Raw genomic sequence first — 27,087 nt, forward strand, 5'->3', positions numbered from 1 at the left:
CATCACCAAGAGCAGTCTCACTCTGTTACTAAGCCACCATCTTTAACACTGCTACTCCTAAGACAATGATGGAGAGAATGATACCCTGACATCCAAAAGCAGACCTGCTTCCCATTAGAAATAATTACTATTATTTAATAAAGGGTTTTCTAGGCTGGTGCCGCGGCTCACTAGGCTAATCCTCCGCCTAGCGGCGCCGGCACACTGGGTTCTAGTCCCGGTTGGGGCTCCGGATTCTGTCCCGGTTGCCCCCCTTCCAGGCCAGCTCTCTGCTGTGGCCAGGGAGTGCAGTGGAGGATGGCCCAGGTGCTTGGGCCCTGCACCCCATGGGAGACCAGGAAAAGCACCTGGATCCTGGCTCCTGCCATCGGATCAGCGCGGTGCGCCGGCCGCAGCGCGCCGCCCGCGGCAGCCATTGGAAGGTGAACCAACGGCAAAGGAAGACCTTTCTCTCTGTCTCTCTCTCTCACTGTCCACTCTGCCTGTCAAAAAAAAAAAAAAGGGTTTTGTTGTTTGTTTGTTTTTACAGGCAGAGTGGACAGTGAGAGAGACAGAGAGAAAGGTCTTCCTTTGTCGTTGGTTCACCCCCCAGTGGCTGCTGAGGCCAGTGCTCTTCGGCTGGCGCACTGCGCTGATCCGAAGCCAGGAGCCAGGTGCTTCTCCTGGTCTCCCATGTGGGTGCAGGGCCCAAGTACTTGGGCCATCCTCCACTGCACTCCCGGGCCACAGCAAAGAGCTGGCCTGGAAGAGGGGCAACCAGGACAGAATCCAGTGCCCCAACTGGGACTAGAACCCAGGGTGCTGGCGCCGCAGGCGGAGGATTAGCCTAGTGAGCCACAGCACCGGCCTTTATAAAGTTTTTTAAAGCATTCCAAGAGGCCCTCTTCTCTTCCAAAGCTTACCGATAAGATGTAATTCAGAAAATAATAAACTCTGGGGCCAGCACTGTGGCACACCGGGTTAACGCTCTGGTCTGAAGTGCTGGCATCCATATGGGCGCCAGTTCTTGTCCTGGCTGCTCCACTTCCAATCCAGCTCTCTGTTATGGCCTGGGAAGGCAGTAGAAGATGGCCCAAGTCCTTGGGCCCCTGCACCCACGTGGGAGACCTGGAAGAAGCTCCTGGCTTCGGATAAGAGCAGCTCTGGCCATTGCAGCCATCTAGGGAATGAACCAGCGGATGGAAGAACTCTGTCTCTGCCTCTCTCTGTAACTCTGTTTTTCAAATAAATAAAAATAAATCTTAAAAAACAAAATAATAATACACTCCTGACTTCCACAATTTCCATCCTTTGGGGTCGTTTTACATTTCCATGATAAAAGCTTTCAGGGTTCATTGTGCCCCCCCCCCTTACAAGTAATAAATGGGACTTAATTCAAATCCCACATTTTAGCCACCTTTTATGGGCATCAACAGCTTCCCTTCATGACTATAATTTAATAAATACGGGTGGGGGCAGTTTATAACTTAAGTGACTTTAAATTCAAACCCAATCTACGGATCAACCATTATCTCCTTTAATCCTTACTACGGCAAATCTATCAACAAATATTTATCTATTAAAGAGGGGATTTAAAGGTTAACATTAAATCCAAAAGAAATAAGACCTACAGGTAACAGAGCATTTTAGAACTTTCCATACATCTCTACCAGTATCAGTAAAGATAGAATCATTATCTTAAAAAGTATAGGGGCTTGGGGCCAGCGCCGTGGCTCACTTGGTTAATCCTCCGCCTGCAGTGCCAGCATCCCAAATGGGCGCCGGGTTCTAGTCCCGGTTACTCCTCTTCCAGTCCAGCTCTCTGCTGTGGGCCAGGGGGCAGTGGAGGATGGCCCAAGTGCTTGGGTCCCTGCACCCGCATGGGAAACCAGGAAGAAGCACCTGGCTCCTGGCTTTGGATTGGTGCAGCACCAGCAGCAGTGGCCATTGGGGAGTGAACCAACGGAAGGAAGACCTTTCTCTCTCTCTTTCTGTAACTCTACCTGTCAAAAAAAAAAGTATAGGGGCCAGCACTGTGGTATAGCGGGTAAAGCTGCCGCCTGCAGTGCTGGCATCCCATATGGGCCCCAGTTCGAGTCCTGGCTGCTCCACTTCCGATCCAGCTCTCTGCTGTGGTCTGGGAAAGCAGTACAAGATGGCCCAAGTCCTTAGGCCCTATCCTCGTGGGAGACCGGGAAGAAGCTGCTGGCTCTGGATCAGTGCAGCTCTGGCTGTTGCAGCCAATTGGGGAGCAAACAAGCAGATGGAAGACCTCTTTCTCCCTCTCCTTCTCTCTCTATTGAACTCTGACTTTCAAATAAAGTAATAAATCTTTAAAAAAGAACACTCAAGTTCTTTTAAGACTAACACAGCTGACCTCAAATGACAATGGGTGTAAGAGTTATTCCACAAAGCTACATACACATGGTCACAGAGTGAGCATTGCTGGCTATTTAAGGACTTCCAAAGATGATGCTGACCCTGTCTCACCTTTTGTCTCTAGAACCTAACCTGCACCAGAGATGCCCTTTGCTGCATCAGTCTGAAAAGGCTCACTGTTCTCTCCCTGAGGGAAAGGACGATAGTAAGGCCCCGGCTTTCTGTTCGACCCCCTAGCCTCACATCTCAAGGCAGAGTTATGTGCATGCAAGAATTCATTCTTAAGAATTCCAACCTGAAAGTGCCACAAAACATAGGCCTTCCTTCCTAGGGCAGCTAGACCCAAGACCTGGACATGTGGACATTATGCCAAGAGTGGAAAATGCCCAGCACTGGCTCTACCAAAGGGGAGTGTGCTCTGAAACTGCATCACTGTCCCTGTCCTCTGGAGCGTTCCAAGGGAAGATGAGCGCAAAGGGAGGAACCTACTTCCTAGGGCAGGACACGGACAGTACCAACAAGGACTGACAAAGCCTGTGACTGTGTTGCCTTCTCAGTAGATGCAAGCATGCTTGGGGATCACAGGTGTGCATGATGCACGCCCCAAGGAGACGGATGCAGTGAATGAACCCTGACATCATGAAAAGGCCTCATTCACACCAAACTGCACAAAGCCTCCGTGTATTTACTAGTGCTGTCATCAGAACACTGTTAGTGACCTTTCTGAAAGCTCACTGCAGGGCAGCATGTAACAGTCCTCACGTGGTATTCATGCTACAGATTCACATTCAGGTAGTTTGAAAAGTCTAAAACACATAATCATAGGATCTGGAAGGATGGAGAAGCAAACATTTAAAAATTTTCAAATGCAGCCACAAAAAAACTCCTACTTCTTAACTAACGTGAACCCACAAGACACCCAGCCATTCACCATTTTATTTGCTCAATACTTCCTCAATAAAGTCTAAGCAGTGCTATTCATAGAACCTAATACGGTTAAACTTGTCACATTTCCATATGAAAAAGGGCCTAGTAGTTAAACCCAAGTTAGGACGCCTGTGTCCCCTATCAGAGTGCCTGGGTTTGAGTCCAAGCCCTGCTGCCGCTTCTGCTTCCCGCCAGTGCAGACCCTAGGAGGTAGCAGGTGATGGCTCAAGTGGCTGGGTCAGTGCCACCCATGTGAGGGACCTAGACTGAATGAGTTCCTGGCTCCTGGCTCTAGCCCTACATCCCAGCCTGGGCTGCTGCAGGCATCTGGAGAGTGAACCAAATGTCTATTTGTCTCTCTGCCTCTCAAATTCATCATCTTTTTAAAATGAAAAACAAGATATTTTACTTACAAAATAAGAAGAGAGGATCATCGTACAACCAGCCAAGATGGATGCCAGCACGATATCAGGTGGGATTTCCGAGCCGCTCCTCCCAAGGATGGGGGTAAACATCTCAAACACCGCCCAGATGAGGTACAGTGCATAAAGATAAGGGACAAACATCCCCAAAAGGTAAAGAGCAACAAATTTTCCTTGGGCACCTAAGGAAAAAAGGAAAACACACGTCTGTGAAATTCACAGGGAGATAAGATTTATTAGAACTGGTGGACCTTGGCACCTAACAAATTAGGTTAGAGGTGACGTGTCCTTTAGGCACTGTTATCTAGTGAGATAAGACACTTTCACTCAGGAAAAATTCAAGTAAGAAAATACAAATTCAATGCATCATTAGTATATGTTCAAAATCAGAATGCAATGGGGTATAAAATACACATCTGAGTGGTATGAAAATTTAAAAAATAAACAACTTAGAAAATCAATTGACTGTAGAAGCTATAACTTATGTATTTTAAGGTATTTTTTCCATTTGTATCATAAACAAAAGTATCCTACCATGCTGCTTAAAGTCCTTGTGCACGCAAAGCTTTGTGAGCAATGGAAACACTACCCAGACAGCACTAACGAATGCTGAGCAAAGTCCGTGATAAGTGAGGGTTACAAGAAAACCACAATGCACAAACAGCGAGATGTCAAAAAATACTTCTCCCAGATACTGGTCACTGGCATTCTGAAAGAAAGAACATTACACATGCAGTCTCACTCACAGGGCATTCACAAAGATCATGTATTGCAACAATTCTCACTGCTCGAGAGAGCTGCATTTTGTTTTAAGCAGGGTCTACTGTTCAAACAAAGTAAACACTGGCAAAGCTAACTTTTATCATGAAATAGTTCAAATTACTGCACAGGAAATGGTCTGAGATAGAAGAAAGGACTCCCCGGAAAACATCAATGTGTATAAGCTTTTCTGTTCGTGACGACTTGCAGAGACTCCTCAAGCACAACAGGGAAATGACCCGTGAAGGAACATGACAGCTGCTGCAGGACCCCAGCAGCGCCCCCTAAAACCCGCGAGACCGCGAAAGCAATGGCCCTCTAGGGTTAGCTTGATTTCCTGCCTCTCCTGTATCTCCAACTGCTCCTGCACTGCATCAGCCACTTCTAGCCCTGGTGCTTTCATGTTAGGAAATTTCACCTTTGAGACTTGGAGTTGCCAAGGGTTCCTGTGTGCTCCTCAGAAGAAAGCAGAGCTGACGCCATCCTAATATCTGCACAGGTTCTATTAATATGAACATGGACGTCACAGTGTATTCATACCAACATGCAAACATATCCATTGAAGTTTCTCCTTCCTCTGACTTCCCATTTCTGTGTATCTCAGAACATGTGTGTTTTAAGGGACCCCCATCTCAAGAATTCAAAAGAGTTTGTCATATGTTTTTAAAACAAGGTTCATTCAACAGCCCATTCTTTGGCCAATGAAAGATCAGCTATAGTTGTTAAATACTTAGATGTTCAGCAGTGTTGAACTGGGTCTGCGCAGTGTCACCAGCATTCCACATGGATGCCAGATGGCATTCCAGCTGCTCCACTTCCGATCCAGCTCTACACTAATGTGTCTGGGAAAGTGGCAGAAGATGGCCCAAGTGCTCAGGCTCCTGCCACCCATGTGAGAGACCTAGAAGAAGCTCCTAGCTTCAGCCTGGCCCAGTGTTGGCCTTTTCAGTCATTTGGGGAGTAAACCAGCAGATGGAAGATCTCGCTCTCTGTAACTCTCAAAATAAACTGGGTGTGGGGGTGGAGAGAAATAGGCTTAGTGCTTAAAAAGAAAAAAATAATTCTGGGGCTGGTGCTGTGGTGTAGCAGGTAAAGCCACTGCCTGCAGCACCAGCATCCCACGTGAGCACCAGTTCAAGTTCCAGCTGCTCCACTTCCGATCCAGCTCTCTGCTGTGGCCTGGGAAAGCAGTAGATGATGGCCCAAGTCCCTGAGCCCCTGCACCCCCGTGGGAGACCTGAAAAAAGCTCCTGGCTTCAGATCAACCCAGCTCCAGCCATTGCAGCCATTTGGGGAATGAACCAGCAGATGGAAGATCTCTCTGTTTTACCCTCTCTGTCTGTAATTCTGCCTCTCAAATAAACAAATTTTAAATAGTAATTCTTAGAATTCTATTTGAAACTGAAAACCACACAGCAATGAAAATTGAAGTAACAAAATGTTTTTACATTAAGTGCCCAAAGCTTATCAAAGGTTAAATAAACACCTATCAAATCTATTTTCATTCTCACCTCTATTTAACCCTCTCATCCCTGTCCCATTACCATTATTCTATATACTGACTAGTATTTTCTCACAAAATTAAGAAATCTCTTGCTCACTGTCCTACTCAGAAAATTTTAATTATGGCCCCACTGATTTTTACAGTCACACTCCTAGTTGACTACCACCTATTTTTCTAGCCATTGTCTTCTCCATGTTGGACATTTTTATGTCTATGACCCAAATGCACCTAGTACATTTCCATGTGACTGTTCATCATCCTGTTGTTCATCTGGTCAACCTCTAAGCATCCTTCAAAAACCTTGTTCCAGTATCAGCATCCCCTCATGACACCTTCTTCACTCTACAAGCAACCCTCATCCCTCTGCCCTGCAATGCTGTGTAGCACTGTCTAGTTAGTCTCTTCCCCTCCATTCCACAATGTGTTCCAATCGTTATCATCCCACATCTGAATGCACTTGTGAGCTCCCCGAAATGGTAATCTCACTCTTAGGAATCTCCTACCACCAGGCCTGAGCATGCCCACTGAATGCTTCAAGAATATGTATAAAATTAAAGTGAAACACTCATTCCACTGTGCTTCTAGCACGAAGTGTTAGGAAAAGACAAGTGAAATCAGTAAAAGTGAATGGAATTTTCCTAAGCATTTGCATCCCGCCCCTTCCCCAATCCGCAATGATCAGATGCACTGACTACAACCTAAGAATAAGCATGGTGTAATTCTTTTGGAAACTGATGCCACTAACTCTGAGCTCAACCACAGCGGCTGGCTCACCTAAAAGAACCTGTCTTCAATATGACCTGCCTGGGGCTGGCACTGTGGCATAATGCAGTGCTGGCTTCCCATGTGGGCACCAGTTTAAGTCCTGCCTGCTCCACTTCCAATCAAATTCCTTGCTAATGCCCCTGGGAAAGCAGTGGAACATGGCCCAAGTGCTTGGGCCCCTGTACCCATGAGGAAGACCTAGATGAAGCTCCTGGCTCCTGGCTTCAGCCTGGCCATTGCAGCCATCTGCAGAGGGAACAAGTGGGTGGAAGATTTCTCTGCTTTAGTCTCTCCTTCTCTGTAACTCTTTCAAATAAATAAATTCTTAAGTCTTCAAAAAAAAAAAAATAGGACCTGCCTACATGCAAGGGTTCTTCAAACCCCACCCCAACATTAACTAATATGAGACCATGACTCAGCACCAAATCTTCCATGCCTTCACGAGAATCCCTATCAGGACAAATAGGGAAAAAGAAAAATTCAGTGCATTTTGGCTATTCGGGCTGTTGTGGAAGCAATGGAGCTGAGAAATACTTTCCCTGGGGCTGGCATTATGGCACAGAAGGTTAAGCCTCTGCAGCGCCGACATTTCATATAAGCCCCTGTTTAAGTCCCGGGTGCTCCACTTCTAACCGAGCTTCCTGCTAATGAGCCTGGGAAAGCAGGGACCAAGTACTTAGGTCCCGGCCCCAATGTGGGAGACCTGGAAGAAGCTCCTGGCTCCTGGCGTCAGCCTGGCCCAGCTCTGGCCACAGCAGCCATTTGGGGAGTGAACCTCTCTATCTTGAATGGAAGTGGATGGAAGATCTCCCTCTCTCCTCTATCTCTGGCTTTCAAATATATACATAAATCTTTTAAAAAAATACTTTTCCCTTCAATTTGCTTAGAAAATCAAAAATTGCAACATTTATTTCAATATAAGTTATTTAATTCTATTATTTCATAACCTTAATTCCTAATTTTATTTTTTCCAATAAATTTGTAGTTGAAACTATAACAGTATTATAGTATTCTTTGAAAAAAATCAGTCATTTGGAACCCTATTTTGCCTCCCTTTCCTCATGGCAATATATCTTTAACTCCAATGCCACACGTACATGCTCTCAGCATGTGTATCAGCAACCCAGATTAAAAATAAAAGTGAAGGCAATAGCCAAAATTTGCAATCAACCAAGGCATCCATCAGATGAATGCATAAAAATATGTGGCATGTATACACATGGAGTATTATAATATCAGCTATAAAAAAGAATGAAATTCTGATATGGATACAATTGGAAGACATGATGACTGAAATAAGCTGGACCCAAGAAGACAAATAACTGCATGTTCTCCCTTATATGTGGGGAACTAAAATGTAAACAAACCAAAAACATTTATTTATCATTATTGCTGCAAATATAGTTTTGTAAAACTGTCTTTTACCTTTGTTAAACCAATGGTTAAGAATATTATACTAGTACAGTTTTAATGATCTGTGATTACCTTAAAATGTACTGTATATGGGTGAAATGGTCATTTTCCCTGTCAATTATTGTTTATAGCCATTGTCTATATTCCCACTAAATTAGGGGGTGAAGTATTAACATTTTAAATTTGCATTAGAGTAAAAAGGCTTATCCCAAAAACTAAAAAAAAAAAAAAAAAAAAAAAAAAAAAAGGGAGAAGGAAGGAGGGCAGGAGGGAGGCAGAGAGGGAAGAAGGGAATATCATTAAGTTCTTAGAATTGTAAATACAAATCACACTGATTATATTAAAAAAAACTAATTAAAATTTAAAAATTAAAATTAAAAAATCTGTGAAAGCAAAAAAGTCATGTAAAAATACTCTTTTAGACAACAGATGCTCAGTGTGTGTTGCTGCTATATGTCAGACACTGCCTATGAACAGGGTACAGCAATGATTCAAACAATCCCTCCCTTCCTGAGGTGTATGTTCCAGTTTAGGGCAGAAACAAACACGAAGCCCAGGTGAGCGCAGGAAGGGTGGCAGGCTGTAAAGCACCGTGAGCCCGCTGCAGCCAACACAGCGGAGGCAGACTGCGGCCAAGCCTCACCGGCACCACCACACCAAGCACTGCTCACAGCTAGCTTTGTGACCACAACGGAATTCTGCAACACAGCCCTAACAGAGTAAGAACTCTTCCCAAAAACTAGCACAGCTGTGCAAGTGCATCCTATAACCATGCTCAAAAGGCCAACTACAATGAATCTCACTTGAGTTCGTCTTAATCATTGCAGGCAGAAAGAAAGGAATCAATAAACATACCAAACACTCACCATGAAATAAAATCTTTTTGCAAGGGTATGTATGAGTATTATTTTGGCTACAGCAGCTGTTCCATACAGACAAACGGAGACATAGAAGTGGTTATACCATGAGAGAGACTGTCCAATGAGAGAGATGAACACTGCTATAATGAGAACCGTAACAAGGCTAGTGAACCAGCTAATCAGGGTGATGCCAAGTCCACACAGGAAGTCTTTCGTGTAGTTGACAGCTAATGAAAAGAAAACAAAGTTGATCAGCATCTTCATCAAATCAATTACATAACCAGTTAGTAGAGACAACAAGACAAATGTTAAAAAATACACCACTATAATTTTTTTAAGGTTTATTTAAAAGTCAGAGTTACAGAGAGAGAGAGGGACAGATAGGGATATCCCATCTGCTGGTTCACTCCCCAGATGGCCACAACAGCCAGAGCAGGGTCAGGCAGGAGCCATGAACTAGGAGCTTCATCTGGGTCTCCCACTTGGATGCAGGGGCCCAAACACTTGCATCATCTTCCCCTGCTTTCCCAGGCCATCAGCAGGGAGCTGGACAGGAAGGGAGCAGTTGGGACAAGAACCAGTGCCCACAAGGGATGCCAGCATCACATGTAATGGCTTTATCCACACACCATAACGCTGGCCCCTCACCATCATAAGTGAAAAGTACTAGAGTGTCCCAGTGTTGAGGTTTGGTAAACACTAGAACTAGAAAAGTATCAGGGGGTAATAGTCAAGCACCATTTACTGAGAGTCTGTGGAAACTAAAGACTCAAAGGGGTCAGTCTTTCAGGGTGGTTCGGATACATTCCTTCCTAGGGAAGTGTGACTGAGTCTCAGTCTTCATCCCCTTTTGGGATGCTTTGTCTATCAAAATATTACCAAGGGGGCTGGTGCTGTGGCACAGAAGATTAAGGCTCTGCCTGTGGTGCCAGCTCCCCACATGGGCACTGGTTTAAGTCCTGGCTGCTCTACTTCTGATCCAGCTCCCTGCTAACGGCCTGGGAAAGCAGGGGAGGATGGCTCAAGTGCTTGGGCCTCTGCATCTTTGTGAGAGACCCGGAAGAAGCTCCTGGCTCCTGGCTTCAGATCAGCCCAGCTCCAGCCATTGCGGCCTTTTGGAGAGTGAACCAGTGGATGGAAAATCTCTCTCTCCCCCTCTAATTCTGACTTTCAAATAAGTAAACAAATCTTTTTTAAAAATTACCAAGAATTGAAGGCAGAGTTCAATATAAAATCTTGCTTTTAAAAGCTAACATAAGATTAGGACCACGGGAAAAAGAACAAGTGATAAAGGATTATTCAAACTGTACTAAAGGGATGGGCATTTGGCATAGTGATTAAGGCACCACTTGAAATGCCTGCATCCCATAAGCCAGTCCCAAAAAGAATTATCGTATGTTCTCCTTGATCCATGGTAACTAACAGAATACCTAGAAGGTAATCTACGTAATTTAAATTGACACTCTGAGATGTGCTGATTGTTTACAGCCCTTGGCTCAACTGTTGAGGAACACTTTCTGTTTTATTTTCCATATTATTTGTTGAACTCTGCATTTAGTGTGGGGTTAATCTTTATGAAATACATGAAGTTTGTATACCTTAAATAAAAGGTTTCTAGAAAAAAAAGAAAAGAAAAAGAAATGCCTGCATCCCGTACTGGAATGCCTGGGCCCGAGACCCAGCTTCCCTTCCATGCTGGCTCATGTGAATCCTGGGAGGCAGCAGATGACTCAAGTGCTTGATCGCCCCACCCACATGAGAGATCCAAACTGAGTTCCTGTCTCCTGGCTTTGGTCGGGCCTGACCCCAGCTGCTGTGTGCATCTGAGGAGTAATCTGAGACATGAAACCTCTCTCTCACCCTTTGCTCTGTGTCTGCCTTTCAATTTAAAAAATTAAATTGCTACTAAATATTTCCTCTTGTAACAACACGTAACAACTTAGATTCTGAAACATTTCAAGTAGAAACACGTCATGCAAAAAGTATCAAATTTCCCAAAAGCAACTCACTGGTACTTCAAATCAGTGTGCTATTGTCTGTAGTGTGGAAATGACTTTTTAATGGGACTACCTACTTGAAGCAAATCTACACAACCACTTTTCAGTAACTCCTATGTTGTACTTCTATGGAGTATGTAAATATATACTGAAAGCATAATGAGTATCTTAATACTTATTTAGGAATTCCTTACAATTCAAATCAAACATTACTCTTAACATCACTTAGGATATCATTTGCTTAAGATATAAACAAACTGACTAAAAAACTTCCAGCAAATCCCACAACTATGCCATTATTTTAATTTTAGAGGAAAAGACTTACTTTTATGTCTGGGCTGGAACAGTTTTTTGCCCAGGTACAAAACAGCAGCCATTACCACCATGTAGTTGATTATCGAGCCGACTCGAGAGGGGTAGGCAATGACAAAGAGGCCAAGCACATCAAAGAAAACCATGTTTCCATGTTGGTACTTAGAAGAAGTAGCCAGCATCTCAGATGTCGCCAGATATTTAAGAACTGCTAAAATGTTGTCACCTATTAGTAGAGAAAAATAAGTTGAGTATCTAAATAAGATTTACACATACAACAATTTAAGCAGCAATAAGCCATCTACTATTTCAACAAAGAATGAGCTAGAAAGAACATAAACCAATGGAGCTTCCTAAGACCCTACTGCTCTCTGCAACTTTTCTTAGTGACTTTCTCCAAGTCTATGCTCCTCTGCTCCATTTCCTCTCCACCTGGGAGCTCGGCCAGTTGGCCTTTGTTCCTTCCCTTCTGTTACAACCTTTCCCTGCCATCAGGTGTGCCCTCACTGTAGACAAACCCAAAGGCTATTTCTTAGTCCCCATTTAATATATGTGAACTGCCAGACTCATTCTAGGTATCAGTAATTCAGTGGTGAACCAAGAGACAAAGGTCTCCCGTGAAGCTCACAGAAACAGAACAAGTTTTTCCAAGTAAATTAAGAATGAATGAGGAGACAGGAGAGCTGCACAGGAACATATCATGGGAGATGACTGGCACTGTGGAAGTCAGGGGAGTCTCCCCAAGGAAGTCATACTGATACCTAAATGGATAGGAGCTAGCCAAAATGGGGGAAGATTGTCAAAACTGGGATGCAACACTTCCAAATACAGGAAACAGTCCTGAACGGGGAAACAAAGTATTCAGTCAAGACACGGAAGAAGCAGAGAGAAAGTCATTATCTAGCGAAATCTGGTATTTAAAAGGTTTAGAGTAGGGGCCAGCACTGTAGTGTAGCAGGTAAAGCTGCTGCCTGTAGTGCCAGCATCTCATATGGGCACCGGTTCTAGTCCCAGCTGCTCCTCTTCCAATCCAGCTCTCTGCTATGGCCTGGGATAGCAGAAGATGGCCCAAATGCTTGGGCCCCTGCACCTGAGTGGGAGACCCAGAAGAACCCCCAGGCTCCTGGCTGCAGATCAGCGCAGCTCCAGCCGTTGCGGCCATCTGAGGAGTGAACTGGTGGATAGAAGACCTCTCACATTCTCTCTGCCTCTGCCTCTCTACATATCTGCCTTCAAATAAGTAAATAAATCTTAAAAAAAGAAAGCCTATACTAAATATAGTAAATATCAGTTGTATCAATCCAAGAATGAGTGAGTTTAAACTTGAATGTGGGAACAATAAGCAGCCCTGAATGATGTGCTTTTCTTCTGCTGCTCATCCCATCCTTGACTTTCTCTTTTTGTCCCCATTAAGATAAACACTCTTCCCACCAGACTTCTCTCACTGGCTTTTCCATCTGCCTCAAAATATCCTACTCAAAACTCAAATCTTTGTCCACTACCTTTGCTTTACTCTTCGCCCCCAAAATGTCCATTCTCCATACTTGTGTTGTTTGCTCTAGCCCCGTTTTTCACAAACTACACAGCCAGTTTGGCCAGGAGCTCTAATACTACTTCCCTTTTCATCAGACTGGTTCGCGGACCCCTCCAACGGCCCTGAGTTCTGGCTTTCTTCCCTATACCATCTATTCCACCCGGCATCACCAGACTAAGAGCACTTACAACCATCTTACTGAGTTCACTCATGGACTCCGGCCTGCAGGGGTTCCTTATTCTTACAGTATAAAAATCTTACAGATTTTTAAAGTCTTCTGCCATCTTCTCCTTCCCATACACTACACTCTACCCCATTCCTCTCTGTTTTAGGAAACACTGTTTCCATCATAGTCTGACACTCTACCCATCAACAGCTTCCCATGCACGAACACACCCTACTCATTCCGGGCTCTTGCGTGTAACTTCCCCTTTTCTACACAAGCCGAACCCTGGTAACTCTTCAAGATTCAGCATCAGACATACGTAGCACTTAGAAGCCCCGTGTCTCCCTCTGCCTTCTGTCCTAGAACCCTCTCACTTGCCCTCCCCAACCATGAGTCAGCCTGTTTTCTAGCTGTGTATCCTGGGGCCACCTCCAACTCACGGCTTTCACTCTGGCTGTACTCCTATCACTCAGCAATCCTACCATAACCCCCCGTCAGCTCCTCTTCCAGTTCCTTACAACAAATATTCCTTTGTTCTCATCTGCTATATTAGACTATAAGACTAAATTCAAACTCCTGCCTCTTCCATTCCCAAGTCCTAGCTCATTCACATCATATACTGCCTCTCTATTGGCAGCTTTTTTTCAGGTTTATAAGTCATCCCTAATATTTCATCTTACCATGTATCAAAAACCTCTGTTGGGATACCAACCTGCTCTCTGAATGGAATCCGTTAGAATTCTGTCTGCTGTGTCATACTTGGTGTGATAAATGTATCCATTTTCAATAAAAGCTAAGTCTATTCCTAAAACAAATAGAAAAAAGTCATTTTGCTTTAAAACTCAACCTTGCTCTGGGCCTATTTGTGTAATATATTAAATTCTAAAAGCCAGAATGTCAAAGTAGTGGTATGATTACTCTGTCACATTTATGAATAGACAATGTAAACTGTCTTCCAACTTTGTTTAGAAGCCATAGCTTTGGCACATAATGTATACTAGTCCACAGGGAGGCATTTCAAGTTATATGGCAAGGGGTAGAAACACTGAGTTCGGGAGGTGATCAAGGCTACTATCCATATCCTTCCAGGTCAAAGCCAAATTTTAACCTCAAATAAGCTATAGAAGATGCCAAAACAAGACAATCACAATGAAAGTCAAAGACCCCTGCAGGAACTATGCACTGTCTTTTGGGAATTAAACAGTTCTCCTCCATTGTGTCACACTGCGAGGCAAAATGATATCTCCTGGACAAGGCAAACATTTAAATTAACATGCAGTTTAGAAAAGAAAGCATTAGGGGCCAGTGTTGTGGTGCAGTGGGCTGGGCCACTGCTTACAATGAAGGCACTGTAGGAGTGGAGTCCTGGCTGATCCACTTCCAATCCAGCTTCCTGCTGGTGTGCCTGGGAAAGCAGCAGAGGATAGCCCCAGTACTTGGACCCCTGCCACTGCACGGGGACCCAAATGGAGTTCCCAGATTCTGCCTTCGGCCTGGTCAGTCCCAGCCATTTGGGGAGTAAACTAGTAGATGGAGAAAATCTCTCTTGCTCTCGCTCTGTCACTCTCCCTTTCAAAGAAATAAATGCATTTTTTATTTAAAAAAAAAAGAAAAAATTAGGAACCCTGTTTCAGTGAGTCAAAATGTGTAGCTCACAGAGAATTTGCTCACATAAAACACTGTTTACTCACAAACTTTCAACAAGTAGGACTTGCTTTTGGTAACTTAGAGTGGTATAGTAGCCCATAACCACTGACAAATACCTGGAATGTTCCCAAAATCCCTGTAGATGCGAAAGTCGGTATCCGAGGGAATGATTCCACTCTGAAACACCTCCTGAGCCACTACAGAAGCAAAAGGGTGTTTTGCTGCTGAAACATAAGCTTGAACCAACCAAGGATTTTCAGGACCTGAATGGAAACACAACAACACGTTAGAAACAGTCTGGGAACTCTTTAAACATAACACTGAATTTTTAACACATCAAAAATAGGAACAGTGGTGGTTTGGGGAGATGGGTCCAGAACCCCTTACAAGTTTTTTCATCTTTTTCTGTATTTTCCAACAAATCTATGTGCCTGACTTTTAGAATGAAAAAAAAACTTTTATAAATATAAAATTTTAAAGTAACAGCACTAAACAAAGTTTGAATCTTTCTTCATTATACTTTCCAAATTCAGAATTGATGTATTTAATTTGTCACACTTAGAAGTTACTCTTATAAGGCCGGCGCCGCGGCTCACTAGGCTAATCCTCCGCCTAGCGGCGCCGGCACACTGGGTTCTAGTCCCGGTTGGGGCGCCGGATTCTGTCCTGGTTGCCCCTCTTCCAGGCCAGCTCTCTGCTGTGGCCAGGGAGTGCAGTGGAGGATGGCCCAGGTGCTTGGGCCCTGCACCCCATGGGAGACCAGGAAAAGCACCTGGCTCCTGGCTCCTGCCATCGGATCAGCGCGGTGCGCCGGCCGCAGCGCGCCGCCCGCGGCGGCCATTGGAAGGTGAACCAACGGCAAAGGAAGACCTTTCTCTCTGTCTCTCTCTCTCACTGTCCACTCTGCCTGTCAAAAAAAAAAAAAAAAAAAAAAAAAAAAGAAGTTACTCTTATAAATCAAAATAAATTGCATCGGTGTTCATTCATTAAAAAAGGAAGTAAGTCTGACAACAAAAAAAACTAAAGTCTATCATTCTAAGATAACTTGTCAGTTCCATAACGTCACATTTCTTACTATTGTGAACAAAGCTGTACTGAATGGGTATATTTTGTACATTGCTCTTTCATGTGACATTATACCACTGCATTTTCCTATGCTTCTAGATCCTCCCAGGACCACTTTAATAGCTGCTTAACATTTTCCTGAATGTATCTTCTAGTTCTTTACTGTTTATAATTTATATTATTAACAGTTTTACATCCACATCTTCATACACATACAGCTTTTTTCAAAGCTAGTTTTTTTTCTTTAGACTAATGGTATAAATTGTGTTACAGTTTCAAGTTAGTCACCATTCCCTCCCTGAAAAAAAATGTTCATAGCAGCACCATTCATGAGAGCCAAAACCTGGAAACAACCTAACTTCACAGTAGAATGGGTAAATTATCATATGATATAGTTCCATTCAGCAATGAAAGAGAATGAACTACTACTAAACCCAAAAGGGAAAAATCCAATAATGATAAGTGGGGAAAAAAAGCCATATACACCAAAGAAAACATCATGTATGAATACAACATCTATAAGGTTCAAATACCAGCAAAATTAAATCTATTGAGACAAGTCACTAGAGTGCTAACGCTTGGGTGGAGGAACGACAGGCAAAGACAACAAAGGAGATTTCTGGGGCAACCATCACACTTTCTATCTTGATTTCGGTGGTGGTTATGTGAACATAATGCATTGGTAAAACTTCATTAAGCAGGGCTAGTGCTGTGGTATAGTAGGCTAAGCCTCCACCTGCAGTGCCGGCATCCCATATGGGCACCAGTTCAAGTCCCGGCTGCTGCACTTCCTATCCAGCTCTCTGCTAATAGCCTAGGAAAGCAGTGGAGGGTTGCCCAAGTGCTTGGGCCTCTGCAACCATGTGGGAGACCCAGAAGAAGCTCCTGGGTCCTGTCTTCAGATGGGCCCAGCTCCAGCCATTGCGGCCATCTAGATAGTGAACCAGCAAATGGAAGATCTGACTGTAACTCTGCCTCAAATAAATAAATCTTTAAAATAAAAAAAAAAAAAAACTAATTAAGCTGAACACTAAGAGCTGTTCACATTTTTAGCATTATGATTAAAGGCTAAATTAATATTTAAGTTCACTTTATGAATTATAACATAAAAACTACTTGAGAAAAATATAAGACTCATCAACAAGAAAGGGATTTAAAGTTTTAAATAGCCACTATTTGGCCTTTAACAACCCTTATGGATTCCAGTACTACACGAATGCTCCAGCCCTGCTCCAGTCTCACTGATCATCCACTGAATCCTACAAGTCAAGTTATTGTATAAAAAGAGATGCAGGCTTTTGGCCTAGCAATTAAGACGCCAACTTAAGATGCCCACATCCTATTAGAGTGCCTGTGTTCAATTCCCAGCTCCAGCTAATACCGACCATGACACACAGGAAGTGATGGCTCAAGTAAATGGCTTCCTGCCACCCCTGGGGATAACTGGATCGAGTTCCTAGCTCCTGGCTTCAGCCAGTCCAGGCTTTGCCACTGTAGGCATTTGGGGAAAGAACCAGTGGATGGGAGGTTTCTGTTTCTCAAATTAAAAGGCAGGGTGGGGGTGGGGGTGGCAGAGACTCCAATGGAGAGACAAATCAGCTCCTGAGTAAGACACTCCCCATGATATCGACAAACCCCTCAGATGAGAAATTATAAATCTGAAGATTTCACTCTGTGGTTATTAATCCTAAAGGGTGGGCACTATTGGTGTCCCAGTTTTATAGATAAGGAACTAAAGCTTTGGGCAGTTCTGTGTCTGGTTCAAGGTTCTCTGTCTATAATGTGCTACAGCATTGATGTTGAGGTTTAAACGTATGCCATCTAACCACAGAGCCTGTACTCTGCCTCCTGGAAAGTTTTATGTTCACTCCCTAGATGGCCACAATGGCCGGAGCTGGGCCCATCTGAAGGCAGGAGTCAGGAGCTTCTTCTGGGTTTCCCATTTGGTTGCAGGGGCCCAAGCACTTGGGCCACCCTCCACTGCTTTCCCAGGCCCTTAGCAGAGAGCTGGATAAGAAGTGCAGAGAGTTGGATAGACACTGTAGTGTAGCTGGTAAAGCTACCGCCTGCAGTACCAGCATCCCATATGGGCGTCGGTTCAAGCCCTGGCTGCTCCACTTTGACCCAGCTCTCTGCTATGGCTTGGAAAGGCAGTAGAGGATGGTCCAAGGTCCCTGGGCCACTGCACCCGCATGGGAGCCCTGGAAGAAGCTCCTGGCTCCTGCCTTCAGATCAACACAGCTCTGGCTGTTGCAGCCATTTGGGGAATGAACCAGTGAATGGAAGACATCTCTCTCTCTCTCTCTGCCTCTGCCTTTCTGTAACTCTTCCAAGTAAAATAAATAAATCTTAAAAAGTTCTATGTTGGTCACCTTACAGAAAATGGCAGAAGGCAGTTACAGAAACACTTTCAATACATTCTTTCACATATCATCTAGAAACTACATTTCCAGTTTGTGTGATCATTACTTCTTAGACTTGAGTTCATCTTAATGTAAGAGGAAGGAACAAGTGCAATGTGGAGGGGAAGTAATATGTAAATGCCAGAACGAAAAGTCAAGGTTTTACAAAGACTTGAGTAGGCACAAACTCAAGTCACCAGCCCCAAAGCATCATCCCCACTGCTCTACTTCCTTCTACTTCTGGTTTGTGGCTTCAACACCCAGGAAAAAAAAAAAAAAGAGGAGGAACTAATGAATGAAATTGGGAAAAAGTTGAAGCCAAGCGAGATGAGGCCTGAAAACCAACAACCGAATTTAGAAATGTGACTTTTACAACAGCAGTTCTGATAGAGTAGGGATGCTAAAAATGACTACAACTGGTCTAAGAACAGAAGCAAAGGCACTAGGGGCTATGACACAGACCTTTCTTTTTGAGGAATTCTGCAGTACCAGGTCAGAGAAATGTAGCAGTAGTTAGGGTTGAGGGTAAAAGTAATTTTCTTTAAGATGGGAGAAAAAGTATGTATGTGTCCTAGAAGAGGAAAAAAGTTAATGATAACAGAGAAGGAAATTTTAGTCATCATCTATATAACCAGTCTCCTATTCATGGACTTTGAACGAATTTTCAATTTTTTATTCCTTCATAAAAAAGTCAAGATGATTATGTAATATTTAGATCTATGTGTCAACAACAACTATTTCTGCAGCATAAATTCTCAGAAGTGGTCCTGCCATATTGAGGAGTGCGCAAATATTTTAAAAAGTAGCACATACTGATAAAACACACCAATGGTGGCACTTTTCCACCAGTAGTGTATGCAAGTGCCTGTTTCTCTATACTCATCCGCTCTGGACATTATCATTTTACTTACTACAGTAATCTAATATAAAAATTGTTACCATTATATGAATTTACATTGCTTCAAATAAAACTTAATTATTTAGTTGGGCATTTTCTTAAAAACTTAAGCACAAATTTACCACATGACCAAACCCTAGGTAGCTACCTCTCCAAAAGATATGAAAACATATGTTCACATAAAAACTTCCACATGAATGTTCATGGCAGCCTAATTCCTAAGAGTCTAAAAGTGGAAATAATCCAAATGCCTGTCAACTGGTGAACAGAGCCTATCTATATAATGGGTTACTCAGCCATAATTTAACAAGTATTGATATGTGCTACCACATGGATAAAACTCACATATACAGTAAGTAAAAGAAGCCAGATGTGAAAGACTACATATTGTTCGACTCCATTACTTGAAATGTCTAGAATAGGTAAAGCTGTAGACAGGAAGTTGATAGGTTGCCCGGTGTTCAGGGAGAATGGGAGTGACTGAGTGCAAGGTTTTTTCTGGTGTAATGCAAATGTCCTAAAATTGATTATGATAATGACTGTGCAACTCTGAATATACCTAAAAACCACCGAATTTTACAATTGAAATTGGTAAGCTGAAGGGTATGTGTATTATAACTCAATAAAGCTGATTTTTCAAAAAGAATGCATTCCAAGGAAGGTTATAAAGTAGTAGACTATGACCCCATTTTTCTAAGAAATAAATATATTTGCATGTAAATGTACAAAGAAATTCTAGAAAGGTACAGATTAAACTGTAACACCAAGTTGCTCTAAGTGGTAGGGTTTACAAAGAAATGGATATCTTCACAAGAGAAAAAGGTTTTGTGACAAGTTTGCTTTTCTTATACTCAAGGCTAGAAGCATCCACATGTTTTACAAGAAGCATATATGTATTTCAAGCCATCTAAATTTTATAAGCTGGAGTTTCTTAAATTTTTTTGAAGATTTTTAATTATTTGAAAGGGAGAGTAACAGAGAGAAAGCAATTTCTATCCATTGATTCACTCCCCAAATGGCTGCAACTGTCAAGCCTGGGCCGGGATGAAGTCAGGAGCTGGGAAGTCCATCTGGGTCTCCCATGTGAGTGGCAGTACCTGGGCCAGCCTCGGCACGATAGCAGGGAGGTGGATGGGAAGTGGAGCACCCAGGACTCCAACTGGCCCTCCGATATGGAATGCCTGTGTTGCAAAGGGCGGCTTAACCTGCTGTTCCACAATGCTGGCCCTCACCCTCAGATTTTATAAGACCTTTAAAATTACTAAACAAGGCTTCCTGACTCATGAAATCACTATTCTAGTGAGTCAAGTCATTCTTTCTAGCCCTTCTGAAACATCAGGTGGTAATGATTTTAGTCACTCAAAATTCCCCAAATGAGTATCTCTCTGAAGTGACAATAGAGCTCTAAGAGGTGTGGGAGAGGGGGTGGGGGGCTGCGTACGGTGGGAAGAATCACTGTGTTCCTAAAGTTGTAATTTTGAAATATATGAAGTTTGTATCCTTAAATAAAAGGTTTCTGGGAAAAACAAAAAAAGAGTACAAGCTGCTTTAACTGAAAAGTTCCAACTACAGGACAAGTACTGCCGAGCAGGAAAAGAGGGCTGTTAAAAATCTGAGCACAGAGCAAGCTGGCATAGGCTCTTAAGCACAATTCCAAATAAAAGAGGTTTTTTTCCTCTTAGAATTAAGAATGAAAACTCTTTTGAAGGCCATACCTGCAGGAAAGCTACTCTTTTGCAGGCTGTGGTACCAGAGTGATGGAGATACTAGGAAAGGTATTAGAATGTCAGAAACCTAAAAACCTTTCAGGTATGCAGTTTAACTACAAGAATGAGCTCTAAAAAGTAGAAACATAAAATTTCCATGATTGGGCAGGGATATTCCCTCCAAATTTTTTGTAGGATGCCCCTCCAGGAAAAAAATAATAATTCTGGGGACCAGCGCTGTAGAGTAATAGGCTAAGCCTCCACCTGCAGCACCAGCATCCCATACGGGCACAGGTTCATGTCCCGGCTGCTCCTCTACTGATCCAGCTCTCTGCTATGGCCTGGGAAAGCAGTGGAAGATGGCCCAAGTGATTGAGCCCCTGCACCCATATGGACATCCAGAAGAAGCTCCTGGCTCCGGATTGGCCCAGCTCTAGCTATTGTGGCCATTTGGCAAGTGAACCAGCAGATTGAAGACATCTCTGTCTCTCCCTGTCTAACTCTGCCTCTCAAATAGTCTTTAAACAAAAAACAACTTTGAAATATGGGATTTTACCCTATAAAGTTTATTGTTTATTTTCATTTGGAAGGTCTCCTACGTAGGTGGCAGGGACCCAAGTACTTGAGCCATCACCTGCTGCCTCTCTGGGTGCACAGCAGGAGGAAGCTTGAGATAGGTTTCAATCCCAGGCACTCAGATATGGGATGTAGGTGTCCCAAGCAGTGGCTTAACTCATTGAACCACAACACCCACACCTGTATTTTTAGAATGAATAAAATATTTAAATGGTATATCTACTGCTAGTGAGTCTTTTTTTTTTGGACAGGCAGAGAGACGGAGAGCAAGTTCCGTTGTTTCACCCCTCAATGGCCGCTGTGGCCGGCGCACCGCGCTGATCCAAAGCCAGGAGCAAGGTGCTTCCTCCTGGTCTGCAGGCGCAGGACCCAAGCACTTGGGCCATCCTCCACTGCCCTCCCAGGCCACAGCAGAGAGCTGGCCTGGAAGAGGAGCAACCGGGACAGAATCCGGCGCCCCGGCCGGGACTAGAACCCGGTGTGCCGGCGCCACAGGCGGAGGATTAGACTAGTGAACTGTGGCGCCGTCCACTAGTGAGTCTTAAGTCTACTTTTCACTTTATTATTAAGGTAACAAATGAACTATAAAGCTTTAAACAACACAAAAAACTATGAAGAATGTAAGTAAAGCAATAATGACAACTCTAGTTTTAATTCATAAAGAAATGCAGAGTTCACACTCATGTTTACATGTAGCCCCATCCTTCTCAAGTCAAACGCAGCCCACTCCCACCAGCAAACACCCTCCACGTGGCTCTATTATGTTTGTTTACATCCTTCCAGATAATGCAATTATTTCTACAATTTATGCAGCTGTAGAATTTTTTTTTTAAAGATTTATTTATTTTAAAGTCAGAGTTACACAAAGAGAGGAGGAGAGGCAGAGAGAGGGAGGTCTTCCATCCACTGCTTCACTCCCCAATTGGCCTCAACGGCCAGAGCTGTGCCCAACTGAAGCCAGGAGCCTCCTCCAGATCTTCCCAGGGACCCAAAGACCAGGCCATCTTCTACTGCCTTCCAGGCCACAGCAGAGAGCTGGATCGGAAGTGGAGCAGCTGGGATTTGAACGCCAATATGGGATACTGGCCCCGCAGACAGCAGCTTTACCCACTATGCCACAGCGCCAGCCCCTGCAGCTATAGAATTTTTACCTAAAAGTATGCACGTTAACAAGAAGAGTAAGGATTCTGGACTAGACAGACCCAGCAAAAGGGACTATTCAATAAATGTTCATAAATAAAGGAACTGACTTGGGTCTGGACCTGATCAGCCCTAAGTAAATGTGTTTTACTCTCTCTGAAATTTAAGTATGTAGAGGGGCCAGTACTGTGGCACAGTGGGTTAACACCCTGGCCTGAAGCACCAGCATCCCATATGGGCACCGGCTCAAGTCCTGGCTGCTCCACTTCCGATCCAGCTCTCTGCTATGGCTGGGAAAGCAGTAGAAGATGGCCCGAGTCCTTGGGTCCCTGCTCCCGCATGGGAAACCTGGAAGAAGCTCCTGGCTTCAGATTGGTGCAGCTCTGGCTGTTGCGGCCAACTGGGGAGTGAACCATCAGATGGAAGACCTCTGTCTCTCTGCCTCTCCTCTCTGTGTAACTCTTTCAAATAAATGAATCTTAAAAAAAAAAAAAAAAAAAGTATGTAGACTAGGTGCTGGTGCTGTGGTAAAGCAAGTAAAGCCAACACCTGCAACTCCAGCATCCCATACGTGCACCAGTTTGTGTCCCAGCTGCTCCACTTCTGATCCAATTCCCTGATCCAATGTCCTGGGAAAAGTAACAGAAGGTGGCCCAAGTATTTGGGTCTCTGCCACCCACATGGGAGACCTGGATGAAGCTCCTGGCTCCAGGCTTCCACCTGGCCCATCTCCAGCCATTGAGGCCAATTGAGGAGTCAACCAGCAAATGGAAGATCTTCTGTCTCTGTCGCTCCCTTTCCCTCTCTTTCAAAAATTAATAAATCTTTTAAAATATGTGTAATATATTAACATATGCAGAGAATATGTATGCATTAATATTTATACACATAGAAAAATTCAGGAGGGCACACAGTAAACCATAAATCCAGGTTACCTCTGGGTAGCTAAATTTAAAGAACTGACATTATAAATTAAAAGGACTGACAGGGGCTGGCGCTGTGGTGCAGCAGGTTAAAGCCCTGGCCTGAGGTGCCAGCACCCCATATGGGCACTGGTTCAAGTCCCAGCTGCTCCTCTTCAACCCAGCTCTCTATGACCTGGGAAAGCAGTGCAAGATGGCCCAAAGTCCTTAGGTCCCTACACCCACGTGGGAGACCCGGAGAAAGCTCCTGGCTTCGTATCGGCTCAGCTCCGGCCATTGTGGCCATCTGGGGAGTGAACCAGTGGATGGAAGACCCCTCTCCCTCTCCCTCTCCCTCTGTAACTCTGTCTTTCAAATAAATAAATCTTTTTTTTAAAAAAAAGGACACAAATTAAAAGGGCTGACAAATAGAAGGACTGACACAAATGGAAAGGGCTGACATCATTAATTAAAAGGACTAGCATATTAAAAGGCCCGTAGCATACAGTACACTTCTGATAGGAAAAACACACAAAACAAAGACTGAGTCTCCTCAGTGCCCACAGAGCTGTCAGCTGCTGCTGTGACAGTGCTGCCCTGAATGCCAGGCAGGAAACAGAACGGGTAACAGGACAGCATCTACTTACTCCTACAGAGATGAGAGCCTAGCTTGTTCTCACCAGATGAAGAAGCAGCACAAAAATCTGAGAGCTGAAAAGACGACAGAAACTTGCTGTTTCTGACCTTGAGATTCTCAAAGACTTAGATGAAGTGAGCCAGCATAGTGGAGTAGCAGACTGAGGAAGCTGCCTCTGTGATACTGGCATTCCATATCGGGGAGCCAGGTGGAGTTCCAGCTATGCCACTTCTGATCCAGCTCACTGCTAATGCTCCTGGAAGAGCAGAAGATGGTCCAAGTACTTAGGGCACGGACACTCATTTGGGAGACCAGGATAGAATTCCTGGCTCCTGGCTTTACCCTGGACCATCCCTGGCTGTTGCAGGCATTTTGGGAGTGAACAAGATGAAAGATTGATCTCTCTACCTTTCAAATAAATTTTAAAAAATATTTAGCTGACATAAAATATGTATTTTGAAAGATAGGGGTTGGAGCCATGGCACAATAGGTCAGTCCTCCACCTGCAGCGCTGGCATCCTGTATGGGCGCCGGTTCAAGTCCTGGCTGCTCCTCTTCCAATCCAGCTCTCTGCTGTGGCCTGGGAAAGCAGTGGAAGATGGCCCATGTCCTTGGACCCCTGCACCCACATGGGAGACTGGAAAGAAGCTCCTGGCTCTTGGCTTTGGATCGGCACAGCTCTGGCTGTTGCAGCCATTTGGGAAGTGAACCAACAGAAGGAAAACCTTTCTCTCTGTCTCTTCTCACTGTCTGTAACTCTACCTCTCAAATAATTAAAAATCTTTAAAAAAAAAAAAAAAGATAAAGGTTTAAATTAAGTTGAATGGAGAACATGAAAATGTGGTATTGTGTCGCTCCCCCTCTTCGTGGAGGAACGACACAGGACCCTGCGCTGTTCTTTCGTCTGCTCGGCCCTCCCCGGGTTTGCTGCTGGTTCTTCCCGGGTTGGCTACTATCCCTTCCACCTCCGTGGAAGGGCAGTTCCCCCTGGCCACATTCCCCACTTCCGCAGGGGAGCGGCACACCGCCGGCCGGCTTTCTGGGGGCTGCACGGGTTCCCTTAGATGTTCCCCATAGATGTTCCTGGTGCATGCCGTCTCTCTCCTCCTTTATAGTCCTCCTCCGCCAATCCCAACTCGGCTGCCCACACGCCGAGTACGCTGCTCTCCAATCAGGAGCAAGTCCTACAGTTAATTGGTTGAACTGGAGGCAGCTGTGCGGAAGCTGTTTACTTCTCTCCCAGCGCCATATTGTGGGAGAGCAGATGCATAGAATAAGTCTTAATTCCAGTAACTTAGTCCAGTCCGGGCTGCTCCCCACAGAGGAGAGCAGATGCATAGAATAAGTCTTAATTCCAGTAACTTAGTCTAGTCCGAGCTGCTCCCCACAGATCCCCCTTTCTTTTTATTTTTTTGGCGTTGATACGCGCCTGTCTTCGGTGTCCCGCAGCACACACTCTGCTCTACTTGCTAGAGTTGCCACAGGTTCTTACAAGTCCTATCAATGAGGCAAACCGAATCCGGGTCCTCTCTTCGCCATGTTGTGAGGAGGTTTTTAGGCGCTGATGCGTGCCTGTGTTCGGTGCCCTGCAGCGCATGCTCTGCTCTGCCTGCAGGGGACTTACAAGACCTATCAGGCAAACCAAATCCAAGCCTTCTCATTGCCTTTTTGTGGGGGAGACTTATTAGTGTTGGTTCGTTCCTATCTTCGGTGACCTGCAGCTCATACTCTGGTCGAGCTGCTTGCTGGCGCTTACCGCCTTAAATCAGGCAGACCGAATCCAAGCTTAATATTGTTGTATTGTGGGGAAGCCTTACTGATGTTAATTCGTGCCTGTCTTCGGTGACCTGCGGCGCATAAGCTGCTAGCTGCCCGCAGGTGCTCATCGCCTCACTTGATTAGGCAGACCGAATCCAAGCTCTCACATTGCAGTGTTGTAGGCAGGCCTTTTTATTTCTCTATTTCTCTATCTCCGGGCATTCCTATTTCTCCCATTTTACTTCTATCTTCCAGCATTCCTATTTCTCTCACTTTACTTCTAAACTTCTGTTTCTCTTATCCCCGCAGCTTTCCGGCACCTCGCCCCGCCGGCGGGTTCCCGGCTCTGCGCCGCTTCAGCCCGCGCGCCTCTCTCATCTGCGCAGCTTCCCGGCTTTGCGCGCTCCGCGGTCTCCACGCTTAACCCTTTCGCGTCTGAACCACGGCCTACGCCAGCGTTCCCTATCTATTCACGCCCCGTGCTCTCTCTGCACGCGGCGGCTTCCGCGAGTAACACAGCGTAGCTTGCGTCTCCACCACTAGCATTCAATCCAAGTTCCCCGGGCTAGCCTGGCGAATTCAACCCAGCGTACGTCTCCGCCCCACGGTTTGGCTTCCCGTCCTTTGCTCCCCGGGCTAATCAGACGGATCCCAATCTGGCTTGCGTCTCAGCTTCTGGTTTTAACTTTTCGCCCCCTATTCCCGGGCTAACTTGAGAATCCCAAAGTGGCTTCCGTTTCCGCCTCAGCCTGCCCCCCGCGGCTTCAATTTCCCTAACATTTTTCTCTACCCGGTATGTTTCCCCAAGCTTTCCTCCAACAATACTCCTCCCTCATTTCTCCTGGCCTCTCCCCACAGTCCGCGTCCGAGTCTGTTTGTTCTAGCTTTCACTTTTGCTTTCGACCTTAGAGATTTCTCCCAGCTTCCCCCCGTAGTCCATATCCGAGTCTATGCCTAGGCTTTCAATAGCTTCTTCCGGCTCCTTTTTCGTCCGGCTTTTCCCTAGGCTGTTTGCTAGTCTCTCTCTCTGATATTTTCCCAGCTCTTCCCGTTTCTTCCCGTTTCTTCCCTCCTAAGTTTTCTATCCGTCCCAGGTTTCCCATCCGAACTAGGTTTCCTATCCGAGTCACGTTTCTTCCCTCCTAAGTTTTCTATCCGTCCTAGGTTTCCTATCCGAGCTAGGTTTCCTATCCGAGTCACGGCACCATTATGTCGCTCCCCCTCTTCGTGGAGGAACGACACTAAGCCCTGCCTAGGCTTCATATCCGAGTCACGGCACCATTATGTCGCTCCCCCTCTTCGTGGAGGAACGACACAGGACCCTGCGCTGTTCTTTCGT

General features: G+C 44.8%; 1 protein-coding gene across 3 annotated transcripts in view; it reads right to left on the minus strand.

The window, feature by feature from the left end:
* The window catches only part of ERMP1 (endoplasmic reticulum metallopeptidase 1), a 55,533-nt gene that overhangs the window by 15,115 nt on the left and 13,331 nt on the right, over positions 1 to 27,087 (minus strand). For all 3 annotated transcript variants that reach the window (XM_070051825.1, XM_008255080.4, XM_002708102.5), the window contains exons 5-10: positions 14,781 to 14,927; positions 13,730 to 13,822; positions 11,331 to 11,543; positions 9,015 to 9,235; positions 4,242 to 4,416; positions 3,699 to 3,889 (exon numbers count right to left, since the gene is read on the minus strand). In XM_070051825.1, coding sequence (XP_069907926.1) covers positions 3,699 to 3,889; positions 4,242 to 4,416; positions 9,015 to 9,235; positions 11,331 to 11,543; positions 13,730 to 13,822; positions 14,781 to 14,927 — 1,040 coding nt within the window. The remainder of the gene's footprint in view (positions 1 to 3,698; positions 3,890 to 4,241; positions 4,417 to 9,014; positions 9,236 to 11,330; positions 11,544 to 13,729; positions 13,823 to 14,780; positions 14,928 to 27,087) is intronic.

The sequence above is a fragment of the Oryctolagus cuniculus genome, chromosome 1, assembly GCF_964237555.1.
Source record: "Oryctolagus cuniculus chromosome 1, mOryCun1.1, whole genome shotgun sequence".
Lineage (NCBI taxonomy): Eukaryota > Metazoa > Chordata > Mammalia > Lagomorpha > Leporidae > Oryctolagus > Oryctolagus cuniculus.